Source organism: Pygocentrus nattereri, chromosome 16, assembly GCF_015220715.1.
Source record: "Pygocentrus nattereri isolate fPygNat1 chromosome 16, fPygNat1.pri, whole genome shotgun sequence".
NCBI lineage: Eukaryota > Metazoa > Chordata > Actinopteri > Characiformes > Serrasalmidae > Pygocentrus > Pygocentrus nattereri.
Window position 1 is genome coordinate 35283496 of NC_051226.1, and position 21003 is coordinate 35304498.

The following is a 21003-nucleotide window of genomic DNA, read 5'->3' on the forward strand; positions in this document are numbered from 1 at the left end:
CCGGTTGAGTCCCAGGGGTGCCAAAGAGACTAGTGGAAGCTAATTGAAGCTATTAAGAATCAAAAGGAGCCAGAGTGGCTGTAAAGCCAGAGTGGTAGTTCAGATAGGATTACAGGTGAATAGAGGGTCCAGGAAGAGCTAGTTGTTGCTAGTAATGGTCAGAGGGAATTAGTGGAGGACAGAGGGTTCCAAAGGAAGCGAGTGGTGTCTAGTGAAGGCTAGAGGGACGCAGAGGATTCTAATAGAGCTGGTGGCTAGGGCGAGAAAGGGATCAGAGGGTACCAATGGGCCTAAGGAGCCTGAGGGGATTCAACAGGGCAGAAGATCCAGAAGGCACTAGAGAGGACCAGAGGGTGTTATTGGTTGCCAGTAAGGGTCAAGGTTTGCAAGAGGTGCCAAGGGGTAAAAGGTGCAAGTCACAGGGCTAGAATTGGCTTGTCGGGGTCATAGTGCTACATAATTTACTGCTAAGAAGAGCTTTATGTTGATTTCCACTTCAAAGACCTCTTGCCTCCACATAGTGCACAGAAACAGTTGCACATCCTCATATGAAAAGACAGTCTGCATGGTACATAAAGTACATTAGCTGAATTGAATTAGATGTGTTTTAGTGTCCCTTTGCAGTGTGGCATTATGAAGAATTATAACGATAGGTGAATATCAGAAGAAGTGTCACGTTGTAGACTGGAGCCAACAGTTTTGCATATCCCAGAATGCAATGAAAGTCAAAGCCTGTTTTCTCCACAGTCCATCAACTCAATGATCAATGATGAAATTCAGCTGATATCTTTGATCAGTTCATCATAGCATCATCTGCAGTTTGCAGTGCTTCATGTTGCATCAGAATCATTGCATTCCCTTGATGTGATACATAGCATATTTGTGTATGTCTTTATCTTTGCAGATAAAAAGCTCCTGCATGATATGAAGGTTCCTCCAGGTGAGATGCCACTACTCTCTATTTTTTCCATCTCTTCTCTCATCTCTTATCCTGTTGTAGAGAGTTGTAAGCTGTTTGGCCAGGAGACATTATTGAGAGATTTATATGGAAAGTCATTGCCATGCTTCACTCAGAAGGCTACGGTCACAAGATTATCGCTTTGGATGTTGCTGTAAATTCAGTTCAATTCTTTTTTTATTTGTGTAGCACTTACTACAAAAGTCAGTGTCTCAAAGCAGACAAAAATGTGGTTGCAGCCTGTAATGAGCCAAGGCTCAAATAGAGAACCTCGTTAAGACCATAAGGAGAAACTACTATAAGGAGCCTGGGCCCTTGTTACAGAAACTCTAAAATCTTATCTGTTTAGTGTCCATGACGACTTCAGTTATAACTGAATTTAAGACTTTAAGTTCATAATCTTATCCATTAACTCCAGATAAGAAAACACTATTACAGAAACACCATAGCTAGATGAAATTACCTAAATTCTGTCCTAACTTTAAGGAAAAATGCTCACCTAAAGTGTTTTGGAAACTGAAACTGAGGAGTGGCGATGCTCTACTAAACAGTAGGGGGCACTTTCACAGTAACCTTAACTTCAAGTTTATTGCACTTCAGTTTTGTTTGACCTTTTGTCGACTTCTGTGAAGTAGGTTAAGATTTCCTAACTTGAGATAAGATGCTGTAAGACAGAATAAGATTCCCACATTAAGAAGATTAAGATAAGATTAGCTTCTCCAATAGGAATTTATGAAAACTCTTACCTTGGCCTTTTTTCAAAAGGGTCGGAAAGATAGGAAGTTTCTGTAAAATGGCACCGGGCTCAAAATGAAAAATTCCCAAAGAGCATGTGAAAGAACCATTGGGAGGAATCGATATTCAAAAAGAGAAACTAAGAGTATGTAGAAAGAACCTCTGAGAGAAAGTAAGGTGCAAAAGAAGAACCTCCTTAAAACCTTTAGAAAAAACTACTGTGAGAAACGAGGTCTCAAACCTAGAAACTCCCAAAAAGCATGAGGAAGAACCACTGAGTAGGACCAAGAATCTAAAGGAATAACTCACTAAAAGCATGACAAATAACCACTCGGTGAAATCAATACTCAAAAGGAGGAATTTCCTCAAGTGTGAGGAAGAACCTCTGAGAGGAACCAAGACTCAAAAGGAGGAACTCCTTAAGGCATGAAGAAGAACCACTGAAAGGAACCAAGACTCAAAAGGGAAAACTACCTAAAATGTGAGAAACAATGACTAAGAGGAACCAAGACTCAAAAGAAGAACTTTAAGATCATGAGGAAGAACAACTGTGAGAAACCAGGTTTCAAAATGAAAAACTCCCAGAAAGCATAGGGAAGAATCACTGAGAGGGAGCGAGTCTTGAAAAGAACCCATTCTTCTCTGGATGATACAAACTTGTCTTAGCTGATCCATTACATTTGGGTTAAGGGAGGGCTGTTTAATTTTGGTATGATTACCAAAACACTGTTTTATAGTGGTTCTATTTGTCTTTTTGAAGGAGGCCTAAAACTAGCATTTAATGTGTTGTTTTCATGATATTTGCCGTCCTAGCAGTAATGTTAGCTATCTGGCTTTTTTCTTATTAACAAGTTAACAGGACATTTCTAAGAGCCTCAGTTGTAGTTTTTGAGCAGTTCTTCCAACCTTCAAGAAACCATTAGAAAGAGCCTTTAAACTGGAAAATCACACTGTAGAGCAGTGGTCATCAACCCTGCACCTGGAGATCTACCTTCCTGCAGATTTTAGCTTCCTAATCAACCCCACCTGAATCATCTAATTACTGCTTTCAGCAGACTTCAGTTTACTAAATGAGGTGTGTTAGATTTGAACTTGAGGTGAAACCTGCAGGAAGGTAGATCTCCGGGAATAGGGTTGGTGGTCATTGCCCCAGAGACTGCAGAACCACTATAGGATGCAAATGAGGATGTTTACAACAGATGTAGTGAAGGTAACATTTTTCATTTTGTTCCCCGGTCGGTTGAGTAGGGGGTCACACTTCGCTGAAGGCATAAAAGATGCGAGGTGCACCATACTGTTATGTTGACCTTTTCTAAGGCTGGTTTGGGCTGCACGTCTCCCCATAGCTAAGCAACAGGAGAACTGTAGCTGTAAATTAGCTACTAGCAAGCTATAGTTTCGATGAGTGGCATCTAGCAGTTACGTAGCAGATTGCAACCAACTGAATCTCCCTCCTTTAACCCTTCCATTCCAAGGAAGTGGTAGAATCTACGGTGACTGTCAGGTTTTCTGCTGTCGTCTGTCTCAAGTTTGTTTTCTTCTTCATGTTTTCACTTCTTTGACAATGAGGATTCACCCTTGCATGTTTTTTGATCTTTCATTTGTCATAATTTGGGTCGTCACAACTGCTCACAACACAAAATGGTTATCAGCAGCAACTGATTCTCCTGCTTACTACTTTCCAACCAGTGTGTGGCATGCGGCCATCCCCTGGGCCTCGATGATGGCCGTGAGAGCCATCAGGATGGCGGATTCCGAACTCTGAGCCCAGACAAAACCCCTCACAGACAGCAGAGATCAGAGGTCAGAGAGTGAGTCCCGAGCCCCGTCTCCTGGGCACCATCTCTGGTCCCACAGCAAGACCATTTAAATTTAACAAGCTTTTGTTCTCTTTTAATTAAGTTGGCTCTAAGGGCAGCATAAGCACCTGAGCTGAGAGGGAATGAGCTTATTGCTCTGCCTCTGTCACTGTTCCTGCTCTCCAACTCATTCACTGGGATCAAATGTGAGGCAAATTCAAGTAGCCTCACCACAGAACCAGAGGCGGTGCCTCTCCCCACTGTCTTTGCGGAGCTTGGAGTTCGGACCCTGCCTTCCTGCCAGCTCTCACAGCCATCGTTGGTGCCCAGGGGTTGGGTTCATGCCAGCAAATTCACGCTGGTGTTGCAATGTGTGAAATGTGGCACCTTCTAGAGCCAGTGTTTAGTTTGGCTGTACTTGGCTACTGTAGAAAAACGGTGGTGCAACTTAACAACCTTAGTGGGAAGAGGACCTGCTCCTTATGTAGATTGCAGGGCTTATTTTAAGCAAAACAAAAACACAATGAATTTGTAGCTACAGGTGATTATACAGTAATGAAAACTTGGTTTTGTATAGTATACATGCATTTTCTGCTAATAAATCGCCCCTAAATCTCAAACACTGTACTTTTAAATACTGCTGGTAACTAGCAAACATGGTGCTGCTGGCAAAAACAGGCTAAAAAATGTGTTACTTTTTGTTATGATTTCGATCCTGTGACCGATAATCCCATCACAGCCATCACTGAAAGCCAACGTTATTCATCAGCACAGGAAAAAAAGAAAAACAGTCATGCTAGGCTACTTGACTGCTTCAAGTTAAACACAAGGCACTTGGTGCTCAAAAACAGCAAGCAAAATGCATCAGTCCCACTGGAAACCGTTGGAAAAAACCGCGCCAGCATGTAAAAATTGCGTCAGACTGTTGGTAATTGGTTTAACTGTAATCTCTATGCTAATCACAGTACAGCCATTTGAATGAACATTCCATGCAGTCGAATTTATCTCACACCACACTGTAGCGCAATCTGCTAACAGTCTGAGAGGAGAGGTGGGATAAACAAGGAGCGTCTGACAGCGAGGAAAAGAACGTGTGTGGGGACAAATGGAAGATTCATTATCCTGCCAGACTTTTCCGAGCTCCCAATTAACCTGCGCCGTTAGCGGCTTATGTGGCTCTGCGTGTTTTTTGGCCGGTATTTTCATTTCCTGCATGCTCTTCATAGCCGCGAGCTGTAGCGCTCTCCCCACGCCGTCCCACTTAGTGTTCAGAAACAGTTTCGCACTGTCTGCTCTGGGTACGAATGTGTGTGATCATCGCTGATGAGCTAACACAGTGTTGCCTGTGAAGATGATGCCTAATGCACACAGCATACCAGAGCAAGATAGCCATCTGTGTTTGTGCGCTGGCAGCCGGGGCTGTGGTGGCCGTTGCTCATTATTTCAGAAGAGAAAATAGAGACCAGGTTCAGGAGGAATTCCTCAGGAGATTAGATATTGGATTAAGGAAGGTGACAGAACGGGAGTTAAAAGAATGATTTAAAGCTAAAGAGACAATGGGACTCCTAGCAACCACCTGGAAGACCTGGTCGACACCAAAACAGTCCCCCATCAGATAAACAGCTCTTAAAGCTTTCATCTCTGAGAGAGAGGAGAAAGTCAAGCGGCTTCAGATCTGAAAACATCCACAGGTGTTTCTCTCCATCCTTCCACTGTGAGAAGAAGGCTCAGTGCTGTGGGTCTGAAAGGATGTGTAGCTGATCAAGAAGAACCTCACTGAGAAAAGGAGACAGACACATCAAACAAAGAAGCTGATGGACTGACCTCCCCAGAGTCCAGACCTCAGCACCACTGAATGTGCTTGATTACTTCAGAAAATCTAACCGGCTTCTAAGACTGAGCTTTGGAGGTGTGTCTGCAGATTTACTTGGGAAACTGAAAGTGAGTCTCCTGAGAAGAATGGACACTGTAATAAAGGCAATAAATACAGAAAAATGTAACATTATAGTTCATTTTATAATTTTGATATTAAATTTTCCCTTTTTTAACAAATAACTTGTACTCAGTGTTTGGGCTGAACATGAAATTAACCTGTAGCTGGAATTTTCAGGATACTTTCATCTATTTTCATTAGTTATAAGGCGTCATAAAGTGTCATAAAGTACATAATTATTGCAATTTCTGTGAAACTCTCTATGTTAAGCTCCATCCTTGTCTCATAAAGAAACTGGCTGTTTCTTTGTAGTTTTGATGCTGCTCTTTGCTCAAGTATGTGAAGCTATATGGCTCGACCCCTAGACCACTTTCTCCCTCTCTCTCTCTCTCTCTCTCTCTCTCTCTCTCTAACTCTCTATAGCTGAGGTGGAGGGCAACAATGACATTGCCCTGTATGCCGGCTTAGCAGCAGGTGTGGTCACTGTGGTGCTGCTGGTCATTGCAGTAATGCTGTACAGGCGGAGCCAGAGTGAGTATGGTGTGGACGTCATTGACTCTTCTGCCCTGACCGGAGGATTCCAGTCATTCAGCTTTAAGAGCACCAGACAGGGTAAGAACTCCCGTTTATTTGGTTATCAAAACAGGAAAAAACCCAATTTACACAATCCATTCAGCATCCATTTCATTAGAACCCCCTCCTTCTTTCTGGTGTACAGTTGTACTGACTGTGCATAGTTTGTCTTAGCCATCGTCCGGCCCTTCATGCTGAGATTGTGACCATGGAGGGGCTCTTGGCTGGGTATTTTTTGGTGGTGGGTCATGCATCAACTGTTTTTCATCATTTTTTGCTCATTCTGAATTTGATCTCTGCAACAGGTTGCAAAAAAGTTGGGACAGGATCAATTTAAAGCTAGGAATATTATGAAAAAAAAATTAAACAAGTGAGGCAGTCTTGCTGGGGTATAAAAGGAGCATCCAGGAAAGGCGTAGTCCCGAGCAAAGATGGGTCAAGACTTTGGCAAAAAATGCACTAGCACATTGTCCAGGATTTTAAGAACAGCATTCCTCAACAGGCCATGGCAAAGACTTTTAAGTATTTTACTCTTTATAGATCTGTTAATATAATCAGAAGATTCAGGGCATTTGGAGAAAGCATAAAGGGCAAAACCACAGCTGATTGCCTATTACCTTTGACCCTTTAGATGGCCAGAAAACACTGAAACTGAAACACTGAAACACCCAGAAACACTGGCAACTTCTCTGGGCTTGTCTAAAATGGACTAACGCTCAGTGAAAACATGTATTGTGGTCTGATGTTTCCGATTCAGATTTTTTATGGGAACAATAGATGTTGTGTTCCCCCGGGCCAAAGAAGGAAAGACCATCCAGATTGATACCAGCATAAAGTTGAAAATCCAGCATTTTTGGGGGGCATGGAGGTGGGGTGGGGGGGGGTTAGTGAGTTACCTGCACATCTGTGAAAGTTTCTCAAAGCGCATTTTGGAGCAACATATGCTGCCTTCTAGACTCCGTCTTTTTCAAGGGCGCACATGCTTATTTCAGCATCATCAAGAAACATTCTGCATGCGTTGCAACACAGTGGCTGCATAATCAGAGAGTGCGGGTGGTAGGCTGACCTGCCTGCAGTCCAGAACTATCTACTATTGGAAATTTAGCACGTTTTGAAAGGCAAAATACAATAATAAAGATTCAGTTGTGCAGCTGAGGTCTTGAGCAACAGAAGAATGGCTGGACCAAAACTGGATCAGATGATGTCCTCAGCCTCCAAATGACTGAAGTGCTGTTTGAAGGAAAGGTGATGTAGCAAAAAAGTTAAACAGGCTCCTGTTTTTAAAATGTTTCAATCGAAAAACTAATCAAACAGTATTCACTGACCACTGCTTTCTTTTTTTCTGTCCCAACTTTTTTGGAAATGAGGTTTGTAATATTTTCGTTTGAATCAGAATTTTTTCTCTAATCTGGGGGGGCCTGGCTTGCCCCCCGTACCTTTTTTCTGACCACTAAACTACACTGCCATTTCAAATCCATAAACGTTGACATCGGCAGGTCTTCCCACATATATAAAGGTCAGCGTTCAGGGAAATAAATAAACTTGTCAGCTGCTCTGAGAGCGTTTTTGACCATGTCTCAGTGACAATATGAGCAGAGCTGTAGTGTTGTTGACCTATTTGTGATGATGCAGCGGTCAGCAGAGATGACAGGAGCTGAGGGCTGTGTTGACTGGCTCCAGGACCGTCTTAGTGACCGTAGGTGTTGAGGGCCAGGACCTTTAGCTCGGCCTGACAATTAGGATGTTTGCGTCTCAGTGCAGTCATGGAAAAGCGAATGATGGCAGAACAGTTGGATTTTCATCACATTGCAGAGTTTCCAGACCGAGGACTGTGTTTTCATATAAAGTTTCCTTCTTTTCTTTCTTTTTCTTTTATTCTATCATTTCTTTCTCGTTCTTTCATTCTCTCTCTTTCTCTTCTTGTCTTCCGTCCTTTTTTACTTTTTCTTCCCTCTGCTTTTCTTCCTTTCTTCTGTTCTTTCCCCTTTCTTCTTTCCTTCCTTCTTTTATTTTCTTTCGCAGTTCCTTGCTTCCACTTCTTTTCCTTACATCTTTTTCCTTCCCATCTTTCTCTTTCTTTCTTTCGTCCCTCCCTTCTCTTTCTTTCTTTCGACCCTCCTTTCTCCTCCTTTCTTCTTTCCTTTTGTCTTTTCTTCCTTCCTTCCTTTCTTTATTCCTTACTTCCTTATTTCCATTTTTTTCTTTTTCTTTTCCCTCCTTTCTCTTTCTTTTTTTTCTTCCTTCCTTTCTTTTGTCCTTACTTCCTTACTTCCATTCTTTCTTTTCCTTACTTCCATTCTTTCTTTTCCTTACTTCTTTTTTCCTTTCCTACTTTCTTTTTTCTTCCCTTCTTTCTTTCTTTCTTTCTTTCTTTCTTTCTTTCTTTCTTTCTTTCTTTTTTGCAATCAAATGTTTTTTATTTTTATTTTTTAAGATAGTTCTCCAGCATAACACAAAATACAATAAGCAACAAGATACATAGCAACAAAATGAAGCACGCAAACCCCCCCCGACCCACCCCTTAACCTACCCCATAACCCACCCCTTAACCTACCCCATAACCCACCCCATAACCCACCGCATCCCCCACCCATTTTTTCTTCCCTCCTTTCTCTTTCTTTCTTTCTTTCTTTCTTTCTTTATTTATTTATTACTCCTTTTTCCTTCCTTTCTTTCTTCCTTCCTTCCTTTCTTTTGTCCTTACTTCCTTACTTCCATTCTTTCTTTTCCTTATTTCTTTATTCCCTTCTTTATGGTATTATTCTCATTTGTTTTGAATTCAGTAAATTCAGTCCGGTTTAATTGATTTTGCTCTCTCTCTCTGTTCAGGTAACCCCCTCCTAATGAACTCGTCCATGCCGCCGGACCTCACCATGTCCAGGACCTACACCAGCCCCATCTGCTTCCCCGACTCCATGGATAAGGAGCTCATGTCCGAGCCCTCGCTCTTTGACCCCTTGCCTGACGTCAAGGTCAAAGTTCACAGCTCCTTCATGGTGTCCCTGGGCGTGTCAGAAAGGGCGGAGTATCACCCCAAAGCCCCACCCCAGACCTTCCCCCGGGGGGTGGTGCAGGATCTGGCCGGAAGGGGCGGGATGCTGGGGGGGAGGGGCAATAGTTTGCTCGGCCCGAGTTTGGGGTTTCAGCCGCGGACGTCTGCTGAAAAACCCCTCCTCAGGACCACCGGGCTGTTTGGTCATGGTGGAGGACGACTGGTGCTGCCAAACACAGGTCAGTGGGTGTGGATGTGGTTTTATTTACAATCATATATGATTATATTAAATATAACTTTCATAATATATATTTAACCGTTATGAACTAGAGACAGATGGGTCTTTAATCTTATTTTCCCCAAAGTATTTTGGGAACAAGACGTTATTAAATGATTATTAATGTGCCGTGATTATCTAACTTCTACCTAAATCTGGCCCTTGATTTCATCTCCACTTTTAAAATGTTATTATGTTTATTTTTATAGGATTTTATATGATTGTACTTATTTTTGTTTTTGTACTTGGTTTTATTTACAACTTAGTATAGACATGTGTTATATAAATATCATAGAATTTATTAGAACTCAGTTCTGAAAACTTAAAAAAATTCATTACTTATGATTTTTGTATTCTAAATATTAATTTAGTAAAATGTCATTTTGAATTTTAGGAATTAGAATTTCAGTTTTTAGAACCTAAAGCCAGATATGAATATTATTAGAGCTCTCTCAATGTGCCCAGTAATAGATCTTCATTCTGAATGTTAATTTTATTAGAACTTTGTTTCGGATATTGAGTTTATTAGAACTTAATTCTGGATATTCGTTGTTTTAATATTTGATTCATGTAGCTTATCCACAAACACCCCAGGAGGGTGTGGCAATGTCCTTTGATGAGAGTGAACGAAATGTGTATCAATCAGTATTCTGGTGTTTGAGTGCAGGGGTAAAATATGTCTGTTAAATTTTCAGCAAAATTGAACTAAAATCTTAATTTTGTAGAAAAGCAGCCAATCAGGTAACACTGGCCCAGTTAAATGGTGGTGGCCCAGGGGGAGAGTCTTTATCCATATGCTGAACCAGTCCTGAAGTGTCACCATAGGAATTTATTTGCTTCTAATTTAATATGTACTGGGTGAATATTTCTACTGGAGATCAAATACAGTATTTCCACACACCTGCCTCAGTCGGGGTGTGTGTGTGTGTCTTTGTGTATTTGTATGTGTTTGTGTTTGTATGTGTGTGGGTATGTGTTGTGTGTGTGTGTGTGTGTGCCTGTGTGTGTCTTTGTGTGTTTGTATGTGTTTGTGTGTGTGTGTTTGTGTGTTTGTGTCTGTGTGCATGTGTGTGTGTGTGTGTGTGTGTGTGTGTGTGTGTGTGTGCCTGTGTGTGTCTTTGTGTGTTTGTATGTGTTTGTGTGTGTGTGTTTGTGTGTTTGTGTCTGTGTGCATGTGGGTGTGTGTTGTGTGTTTGTGTCTGTGTGTATTTGTATGTGTTTGTGTTTGTATGTGTGTGGGTATGTGTTGTGTGTTTGTGTCTGTGTGTGTCTTTGTGTGTTTGTATGTGTTTGTGTGTGTGTGTTTGAGTTTGTGTGTGTGCTTGAGTTTGTGTGTCTGTGTGTGTGTTTGTGTGTCTGTGTGTCTGTGTGTGTGTTTGTGTGTCTGTGTGTATGTGTTTGAGTTTGCGTGTTTGTATGTGGGTGTGTTTGTGTATGTTTGTGTTTCTGTGTGTGCGTGTTTGTGTCTGTGTGTGTGTGTGTGTGTCTGTGTGTGTGTGTTTCTGTTTGTGTATTTGTGTGTGTGTGTGTCTGTGTGTGTCTGTGTGTGTTTCTGTTTGTGTATTTGTGTGTGTGTCTGTGCGTGTGTTTGTCTTCGTGTGTTTGTCTGTGTTTGTGTGTGTTTCCTTTCTTTCTTATGTCCTTCCTTTTTTGTCCTTACTTCCTTACTTTAATTCTTTCTTTTCCTTACTTCTTTTTTCCTTTCCTACTTTTTCTTTCTTTCTTTCTTTCTTTCTTTGTCTTTCTTTATTCATTTATTTATGTATTTCTTACTCCTTTTTCTCTGTGTGTGTGAGTGTGTGTCTTTGTGTATTTGTATGTGTTTGTGTTTGTCTGTATGTGTGTGTTGTGTGTGTGTGTGTGTGTGTGTGTGTCTGTGTGTGTCTTTGTATGTTTGTATGTGTTCGTGTTTGTATTTCTTACTCGTTTTTCCTTTGTGTGTGTCTTTGTGTATGTGTGTGTGTGTGTGTGTGTGTGTGTCTGTGTGTGTGTGTGTGTGTCTGTGTGTGTGTGTGTGTGTGTCTGTGAGGCAGAAAGCCAGAGAGAGGAAGATGAAAAAGATGAAAGCAGTGAAGTCAGACAGAGAGAGCAGAGATGACACACTCAGAGCTGAATGCTCGACAACAGTAAAATAAAATGAATTTCTGCACCAAAAAGCAGCTGATAACAAATTTACTGAGGTACAATGCAAATTTTATTTTTAGGAGAGGATGGAGCCAAAAGAACAACATCATCTCAACACATAATGCCCTTCTGACGTTGACTATGGCCTGAAACCCTGTCTGTGAATATTATGAACAGGAGTGGAGACGAGGCACAGCCCTGGCCAAGTCCAACACCCACAATGAATGAGCTTGACTTATACTGACAAAGCTCTCACTTTGGGTCTACAGAGACTGAAATGGTCCGGTGTAGTGGCCCCAGCCCTCGTACTCCCATGCTTTTACCATGGCCTCCCCAGACTCCTCCCATGTTCCTGATTTTGCTCCTGCCACACTGTTGCTTTTTTTGCCCATTGGTACCTGCTGAGTCAGGAGTCCGCCTGGCCAGCCAGTCCCTAAAGGCCTCCTTTTTCAGCTTGATGGCCCCGTTACTGCTGGTTTCCACCAGGGGGCTCTTGGGTTGCTGCCCTGACAAGCACCAACTTTGGCCATAGATATGCCTGGCATCCTCAACGATGGAGGTTTTGAACAGGGTCCACTCAGATTACCGCCAGTCTTCCCTGTCATCTGATCAAACTTACTACCAGATGGTGATTGGTTGACAGCTCAGCACCTGTCTTCATCAGAGTGTCCAGAGCACATGGTCCCAAGTCAGATGAAGCTAACAATAAAGTCTATCAGTATTGAAATCTCCTAGCAAGACTATGGAGTCCTTTCCAGAACCCCACCTACTCGCTTCAAGAAGGCCAAATACTCTTGTTTGGTGCATAAGCACACGGAGATTTCATCCTTGCAATTTTAATTCACTTTGAAGTGATGCTTTCATCCAGTGGGACAAACTCCAACTGCATGGTAGCCCACTAGAGGCTTGTGAGTTTTCCCACACCCACCCAGCACCTCTCACCAAGTGCAACTCCTAAGTAGGAGAGGGGCAAACCCCTATCAAAAAGTGTTGTTCCAGAGCCAACATTGTGAATGGAGGTGAGCCCAACTATATCTGGTTGATACCTTTCAACCTCCCACACAAGCTCCAGCTCCTTCTCCCATTTAGGTTACATTAGGTGCTAAGAGCCTGTTTCTGCTGCAGGGATCCATGCTACCAAGGACCACCCTGCCATCTCCCACTGCCTATAAGGCACCAGTCCCCCTTCCACACACTAAAGCTTGCGGATGGTGGGCCCACATGGTCCCCTCCATGTTGCCTTTTTGGCCTGGCCGGATTATGTGGGCAGCCTGGTTCCAGGGATAGGTCTAAGTCTCAGTCAATGTTTCAAGGATGGCATGCCCCCTCCAGAGAAGGAGACAGGATCTGCCACAGGTGCAGCTCAAGTATGTTGGAGATCTTATTCACGAGTAATGGGAGGAGGGATGAGGGACAAGCTGCAGCAATAATGCAGTTGCTGTACCGGACTGTAATGGTGAAGATGGAGCTGAGCTGTAAGGTATAGCTCTCTGGTTGCCCATCTGTCCACATTCCCACCCTCACCTGTAGTCCTGAGCTTTGGGTAATGACAGAAAGAATGAGATTGCAGATACAGGCAGTGGAGATGAGCTCTCTTCGCAGGATGGCGGGCTACACTCTACTTGATAGGGTGAGAAGCTTGGTCCTTCAGGAGGGTTAAAGTCACAACTCCTCCACATTGAGAGTCCGTTGAGATGGTTTCGGCGACTGATCAGGATGCCCCCTGGACACCTCCCTTTGTAGTTTTACCAGGCATGGCTGACTTGGACAAGACCCTGAAGTTGTCCTAGGGCTCCCTGGAGGGATTATATCTCCAAGTTGGCCTGGGAGTGGCTCGGGATCCCCAGAATAAGCTGTAGGAAGTTGCAGGGGAACAGTGTCCTCTGGGCTTCTCCGCTTTCCCTACTGCAACCACAACCATAGCTGGATCAAGCTGTTTAAGAAGATGTCGCTTATTTTCATTATTAATCCATTTATGTATTTATTTCATTCTGACGTGATAAACCAAACTATTTAGTAAAGAACATGTGTTGTTGACAACATGTTCTACTGTGTTGCTTGGAAACAGTTAAATGATGGCAGCTACAGAGAGAGATAGAAAGAGAAAGAGAGTTCCTCAAGGGCCTGTTGCAAGGTGTCAAAGTGTTTCAGTCCAGGACACATTGAGATGGACAGACTCTCTCTCTCTCTCTCTCTCTCTCTCTCTCTCTCTCTCTCTCGCTCTCGCTCTCTCGTATCTCAGCAATGTCACTTCTGTTTTTATCGGTTACAGTAATGCATCTTGACAGTTAGACAGGTGCACATTTGTGTGTGTGTGTGTATGTGTGTGTGTGTGTGTGTGTGTGTGTGCACATGTTTGTATGTATGTTTGTTTGTTGCCATAGACAGGCAGTGTGTGTGCTTTCTGATCAGTGAAGCTGTTTATGGATGTTTATGTTTTGGTGTCTGAGCTGAGATTCTGAAAAGCTCTCTAGGAAATAACAAATACTTATCAAGTATCTTTCAGCCTTCTGTGGAGTCCAAGGTAATATTACTCTGTGGGTGTGTTTGGACACTCTGGAGATACCAATGATTTTCTTATTAAATCAGTGCCAGGGGTGATATCTATCTATAAAAATACATATGTCAAAGACTAATGCCCTGATAAAAATACCAGTATTAATGGCTAATATCCCAGTATCAATACAAATATCAATGACTAATATCCTGATAGCAATACCAATATCAATGACTAGTATCCCAGTACCAGTACAAATATCAATGAGTAATATCCTGATATCATTACCAGTATCAATGACCAGTATCCTGATAGCGATACCAGTATCAATGAGTAATATCCTGATATCATTACCAGTATCAATGACTAATATCCCAGTACCGATACAAATATCAATGACTAATATCCTGATAGCTATACCAGTATCAATGACTAAATCCCTGGACCAATACAAATATCAATGAGTAATATCCTGACATCATTACCAGTATCAATTATTAATATCCTGATATCATTACCAGTATCGATGACTAATATCCTGATAGCAATACCAGTAACAATGACTAATATCCCAGTACCATTACAAATATCAATGACTAATATCCCAGTACCATTACAAATATCAATGACTAATATCCTTATAGCAATACCAGTGTCAATGACTAAATCCCTGGACCAATACAAATATCAATGAGTAATATCCTGACATCATTACCAGTATCAATGACTAATATCTTGATATCATTACCAGTATCAATGACTAATATCCCAGTACCAATAGAAATATCAATGTGCAATATTCTGATGCCATCACCAATATAAAAGACTAATGTCCTGATACTGATAAACATATCAAAGACCTGGATACCAATACCGATATCACAGACTAAGATCCCAATTCCAGTATGAATATAAATTGCTAATATCCCAATACTAATACTAAAGAGTAATATCGCAATACCAATACCACTATCAAAGACTAATATCCTGATACAGATACCATTATCAACAACTAATACCCTAATACCAATAACAATATTCAAGACTAAAATCTCACCCACGTACCAATATCACAGATTGTATCACAGTATCAATACAAACATCACAGACAAATATCCCGATAAAAGTACTGATATCAAATGCTAATATCCTGATACCAAAACAGATATCAAAGAGTTATATTACGTTATATTATTATTATATTACATTACAATATAATACAAATATTAAAGGCTAATATCCTAATACCAATGCTGAAAACAATAAAAAATATCAATAAAGACCTCATACAAGCACCAAAGACTAATATCTTGATACCAGTACCAATATCAAAGACTAATATCCTCATACCAACATCAACATCAAAGGTTAATATGCCCACACTAATACCTGTTTCAAAGACTAACATCCCGGTACCATTACCAATATCAAAGGCTAATATCTCAATACCAATACGGATAACAGAAATATAGATACCAACAACAAATACTAATATCCTGATACCAGGACAGATATTAAAGGCTAGTATCCCAATGCCAATGCTGATATTAAATTCTAATATCCTGATACCAATACTGATATCAAAGGCTAATATCTCAATACCAATACTGATATCAAAGGCTAATATCTCAATACCAATACTGATATCAAAGGCTAATATCTCAATACCAATACTGATAACAGAAATATAGATACCAATAACTGAGACTAATATCCTGATATAAGGAAAGATATCAAAGGCTAGTATCCCAATGCCAATGCTGATATTAAATTCTAATATCCTGATACCAGGACAGATATTAAAGGCTAGTATCCCAATGCCAATGTTAATATCAAAGGCTAATATCCCAATACCAGAACTAATATCAAAGGCTAATATCTCAATACCAATACTGATAACAGAAATATAGATACCAATAACAAAGACTAATATCCTGGTACCGGGACAGATATCAAAGGTTAGTATCCCAATGCCAATGCTGATATCAAAGGCTAATATCCTGATACCAGCGCTATTATCAAAGGCTAATATCCCGATACCGATGCTGATAGCAGTACAACTATTTATACAATGCCCAAGACTAATATTGTGATATCACTGCCAATATCAATGCCAACACTGATGCTAATACAATGTATTGAGTAATGCAAGCCGCTCAGCTTGTCTTCTTAAAATATTGTTATTACACTTTTCGCTTGATACTGTATTTCTTGTGAATTCTGTGTAATCACTTGCATCTCCGTAAAGGTGCTCACATGGTTGTCTGTGTGCGTTTGCAGGTGCGAGTTTGCTGGTTCCTCATGGGGCGATTGCAGAGAACACAAGCTGGGAGATGCATATGAGCATCAATCAAGACGACACCTGGTAGGAATACAGGAATACCCCTCTCTCTCTCTCTCTCTCTCTCTCTCTCTCTCTCTCTCTCTCTCTCTCTCGAGAACATACTTAAGGCTCTCAAGGAGCCAGTTGTTCTCGAGAGGCCCAACGGAAAAATCTGCACAAACCTACAGGTGCGTGTGCCCATGTGAGCGTTCCTACTATGCCTGATTCAAACAATAGTTTGCCAAAGTAAAACAATAAAACAGTCGTTTCTCTTTTAGTCTTGAGTGTCCTGGATAAGCAAAGACATGTTTGGTGTCTGAAGTTAGCATAGCAGCTACCAAGTGTAGAATCCACATCCATATTGATTAACCTTTACATCCGTTGCTAGGCTATTAGTCATGGATTGGTTGGCACCGCAGGGATTCCCAGTAGCTATATGATGTATTTGCATAACGCATGCTGGGTATTGTAGTGTGAGAATGAAAAAAAGGATATAACATTATGTCCTGATATCAATACCAATATCAAAGACCCGGATATCAATACCAATACACAGCATCACAGACAAAATATCCCAAAACCAGTACCAATATCAATACTAATATCCCAATACCAATACCAAAGAGTAATATCCCAATACCAATACCATTATCAAAGGCTAATATCTTGACAGGAATACCATTATCACATGCTAATATCTAGGAATACCATTATGAAAGGCTAATATCTCTCGATAGGAATACCATAATCAAAGGCTAATATCTCGATAGGAATACCATTATAAAAGGCTAATATCTCTCAATAGGAATACCATTATCAAAGGCCATTATCTCAATAGGAATACCATTATCAAAGGCTACTATCTCGATAGGAATACCATTATAAAAAGCTAATATCTCGATAGGAATACCATTATCAAAGGCTAATATCTTGATAGGAATACCATTATTACATGCTAATATCTTGACAGGAATACCATTATCACATGCTAATATCTTGACAGGAATACCATTATCACATGCTAATATCTTGATTGGAATACCATTATCAAAGGCTACTATCTCGATAGGAATACCATTATTAAAGGCTAATATCTCGATAGGAATACCATTATCACATGCTAATATCTCGATAGGAATACCATTATCACATGCTAATATCTCGATAGGAATACCATTATCACATGCTAATATCTTGATAGGAATACCATTATCACATGCTAATATCTTGACAGGAATACCATTATCACATGCTAATATCTCGATAGGAATACCATTATCACATGCTAATATCTCGATAGGAATACCATTATCACATGCTAATATCTCGATAGGAATACCATTATCACATGCTAATATCTTGAAAGGAATACCATTATCACATGCTAATATCTTGAAAGGAATACAATTATCACATGCTAATATCTTGAAAGGAATACCATTATTACATGCTAATATCTTGACAGGAATACCATTATCACATGCTAATATCTTGACAGGAATACCATTATCACATGCTAATATCTTGACAGGAATACCATTATCACATGCTAATATCTAGGAATACCATCATGAAAGGCTAATATCTCTCGATAGGAATACCATAACCAAAGGCTAATATCTCGATAGGAATACCATTATAAAAGGCTAATATCTCTCAATAGGAATACCATTATCAAAGGCCATTATCTCAATAGGAATACCATTATCAAAGGCTACTATCTCGATAGGAATACCATTATAAAAGGCTAATATCTCGATAGGAATACCATTATCAAAGGCTAATATCTTGATAGGAATACCATTATTACATGCTAATATCTTGACAGGAATACCATTATCACATGCTAATATCTTGATAGGAATACCATTATCACATGCTAATATCTTGAAAGGAATACCATTATCACATGCTAATATCTTGAAAGGAATACAATTATCACATGCTAATATCTTGACAGGAATACCATTATCACATGCTAATATCTTGACAGGAATACCATTATCACATGCTAATATCTTGACAGGAATACCATTATCACATGCTAATATCTTGACAGGAATACCATTATCACAGGCTAATATCTCGATAGGAATACCATTATCACATGCTAATATCTCGATAGGAATACCATTATCACATGCTAATATCTCGATAGGAATACCATTATCACATGCTAATATCTCGATAGGAATACCATTATCACATGCTAATATCTTGATAGGAATACCATTATCACATGCTAATATCTTGACAGGAATACCATTATCACAGGCTAATATCTCGATAGGAATACCATTATCACATGCTAATATCTCGATAGGAATACCATTATCACATGCTAATATCTCGATAGGAATACCATTATCACATGCTAATATCTTGATAGGAATACCATTATCACATGCTAATATCTCGATAGGAATACCATTATCACATGCTAATATCTCGATAGGAATACCATTATCACATGCTATATCTTGATAGGAATACCATTATCACATGCTAATATCTTGATAGGAATACCATTATCACATGCTAATATCTTGACAGGAATACCATTATCACAGGCTAATATCTCGATAGGAATACCATTATCACATGCTAATATCTCGATAGGAATACCATTATCACATGCTAATATCTTGATAGGAATACCATTATCACATGCTAATATCTTGATAGGAATACCATTATCACATGCTAATATCTTGAAAGGAATACCATTATCAAAGGCTTCTCTATCTCCTTTCCTGATAGGAATACCAAATGATGGAAATGCTATCCGCACAAACCTACGCCGCATGGATTCCGAGTGGCTGTATAATGTATTTGCGTAATGCATGCTGGGTATTGTAGTGCGAGATTATTGATATAGTTCTATCAAACCGATGAGGCTGACGGATGCAATGAGTTTCCGAATGTTGCACAGCGTGGCACTTAACATATTCAGTGCTAGTTTTAGGCCGGGGCTCAACCATGCTAATTCGTGGGGTATGATCTACCATTGCTTATTAGCTACATTAGCTTTGTAGCTCCAGTGTCAAACTAAGAGTCTCTCTCTCTCTTTCTCTCCCTCTCTCTCTCTCTCACTCTCCTGTAACCTGAGGGCTCTTGGTGCTATTATTCTCAGAACAAATGGCATCGCTGATAAGAGCTCAGTAAAAGAGACTTAAGTGCTGTGGAATTCCTTAAAGAGCCGTAAGCTGACATCTGTCGATTAGCACGTGTCTTTTGGGGAATAGCTGCAGTTAAAATCTCTCAAAAACAGGTCAGACAGCGGTCAACTGGGGTTTAGGGTCTGTGTGTGAGCAGCGGGCTGTCTTGCTATACATTTGACTCAAATCAAATAATGATTTTTATGTAACTGCATAGTTACATACGTCAAAATTAACCCTTTAAATGGCCAGGGCGACCGACTAGCCCACCGTTTTCCTACACACTTCTAGAACCTAATAATACAATAGCTCAGCCAGTTTGCATGGATGCCTCTGTAGTCACTGAATAACAAGCCTTAGTATGTTATAAGCCTGAGATTTTAAGGGGTTGATTCATGATTGTGTACTGCACAACCACCTAGCAATTCCCTAGCAACCACCTGGAAAACCATAGCAGCCACTAGATATACTATAGAAAGCTCTTAGTAACACCCTAGTGACCACATTCTTTTCCACAGCAACCACATAGCAACACATTAGCAACCACATGAGATAACAAAGGAGCTGCCTAGCCAGATCCTAGCAACCACCTGAAGCACCCAAGCAGCTGCTTAGCACCACCCCAGCAAGTAAAATACCATAGCAACCACTTTCCTATACCCTAGCAACATCAACGTTCAGTAAAGAGAATAGAAGTTGTATGTTCTAGTATGTCTGTTTTCTGGGTTTGTGTGTGGTAAAGCAGAAACTCAAGGCCACCTCACACTGGACACTTCAGCTCAAGCATCGATACAAGTACACAAATACGCAAAACATGGAATGCCTGGCATCCAATCAGATTGCGTCTTCAGTCCTAACTGTTATATAATATATTACTATATACATCGTCAGTGGTAACTTTGACTTCTAAGACTGCCTTTACACAGTGAAACTTGCATGCAACTAGTTGCATGCTGTGAGTTGCCTGAAATATACGTTTCATGCAATGTACAGTTATACAAAGCAAATCAATTCTCCTTTCAAACCTGTTGTGGCTGAGTTTCAGAGGAGTTGCAGAGCCTTACATTGTGCAACTCAAGTACAACTTAGTTGCCTGTATGGTTGCAAGCAATTAAAGTCACATGTAAGTTTCACTGTGCAAAGCCAGCCTAAGAGTCAAACAACCCACACAATGTATGTAGACACTTTATACAGAAAATGATGAGTTGTGGGATGCCTTACATTGTGCAAATGAAGTGCAATTTAGTTGCTTGTAGGTTGCAAGCAACAAATGTCAAAGTTTCCCTGTACAAAGGCAGCCTAAGGGTCCAACAATGAACACAATGTATGTAGACACTTAAAAATGAAAATGACTAAAAATGCTCGAAAGGTCAGTCCAAAAAGGCCAGTGAACAATTCTGCCCAATGCCCATGAGCTCAGATCTGTTTGCTTTCCCTGTCTTTTTGCGCACACACACACACGCGCACACACACATACACCACCATCAGCCACCTGTCAATCACACTGCATCTGTTGAGCGGAGCTGTCAATCAAATGCCTATCAGCGGATGTGCGTGGGGCTTGAAGGAGGAGAACCTAGTCGGGTTTTTCATCTTCAGACAGAAGAGTCAGCAGAGAGGGAGAGAGAGAGGGA

The 21003-nt window shown here is 40.6% G+C and overlaps 1 protein-coding gene across 1 annotated transcript in view; it reads left to right on the plus strand.

Moving 5' to 3' along the window:
* unc5da (unc-5 netrin receptor Da) overlaps nucleotides 1-21003 on the plus strand; it is a 326135-nt gene that overhangs the window by 270878 nt on the left and 34254 nt on the right. The window contains exons 8-11 of the mRNA XM_017717166.2: nucleotides 905-940; nucleotides 5849-6037; nucleotides 8828-9229; nucleotides 16169-16253. Of these exons, the coding sequence (XP_017572655.1) occupies nucleotides 905-940; nucleotides 5849-6037; nucleotides 8828-9229; nucleotides 16169-16253 (712 nt within the window). The remainder of the gene's footprint in view (nucleotides 1-904; nucleotides 941-5848; nucleotides 6038-8827; nucleotides 9230-16168; nucleotides 16254-21003) is intronic.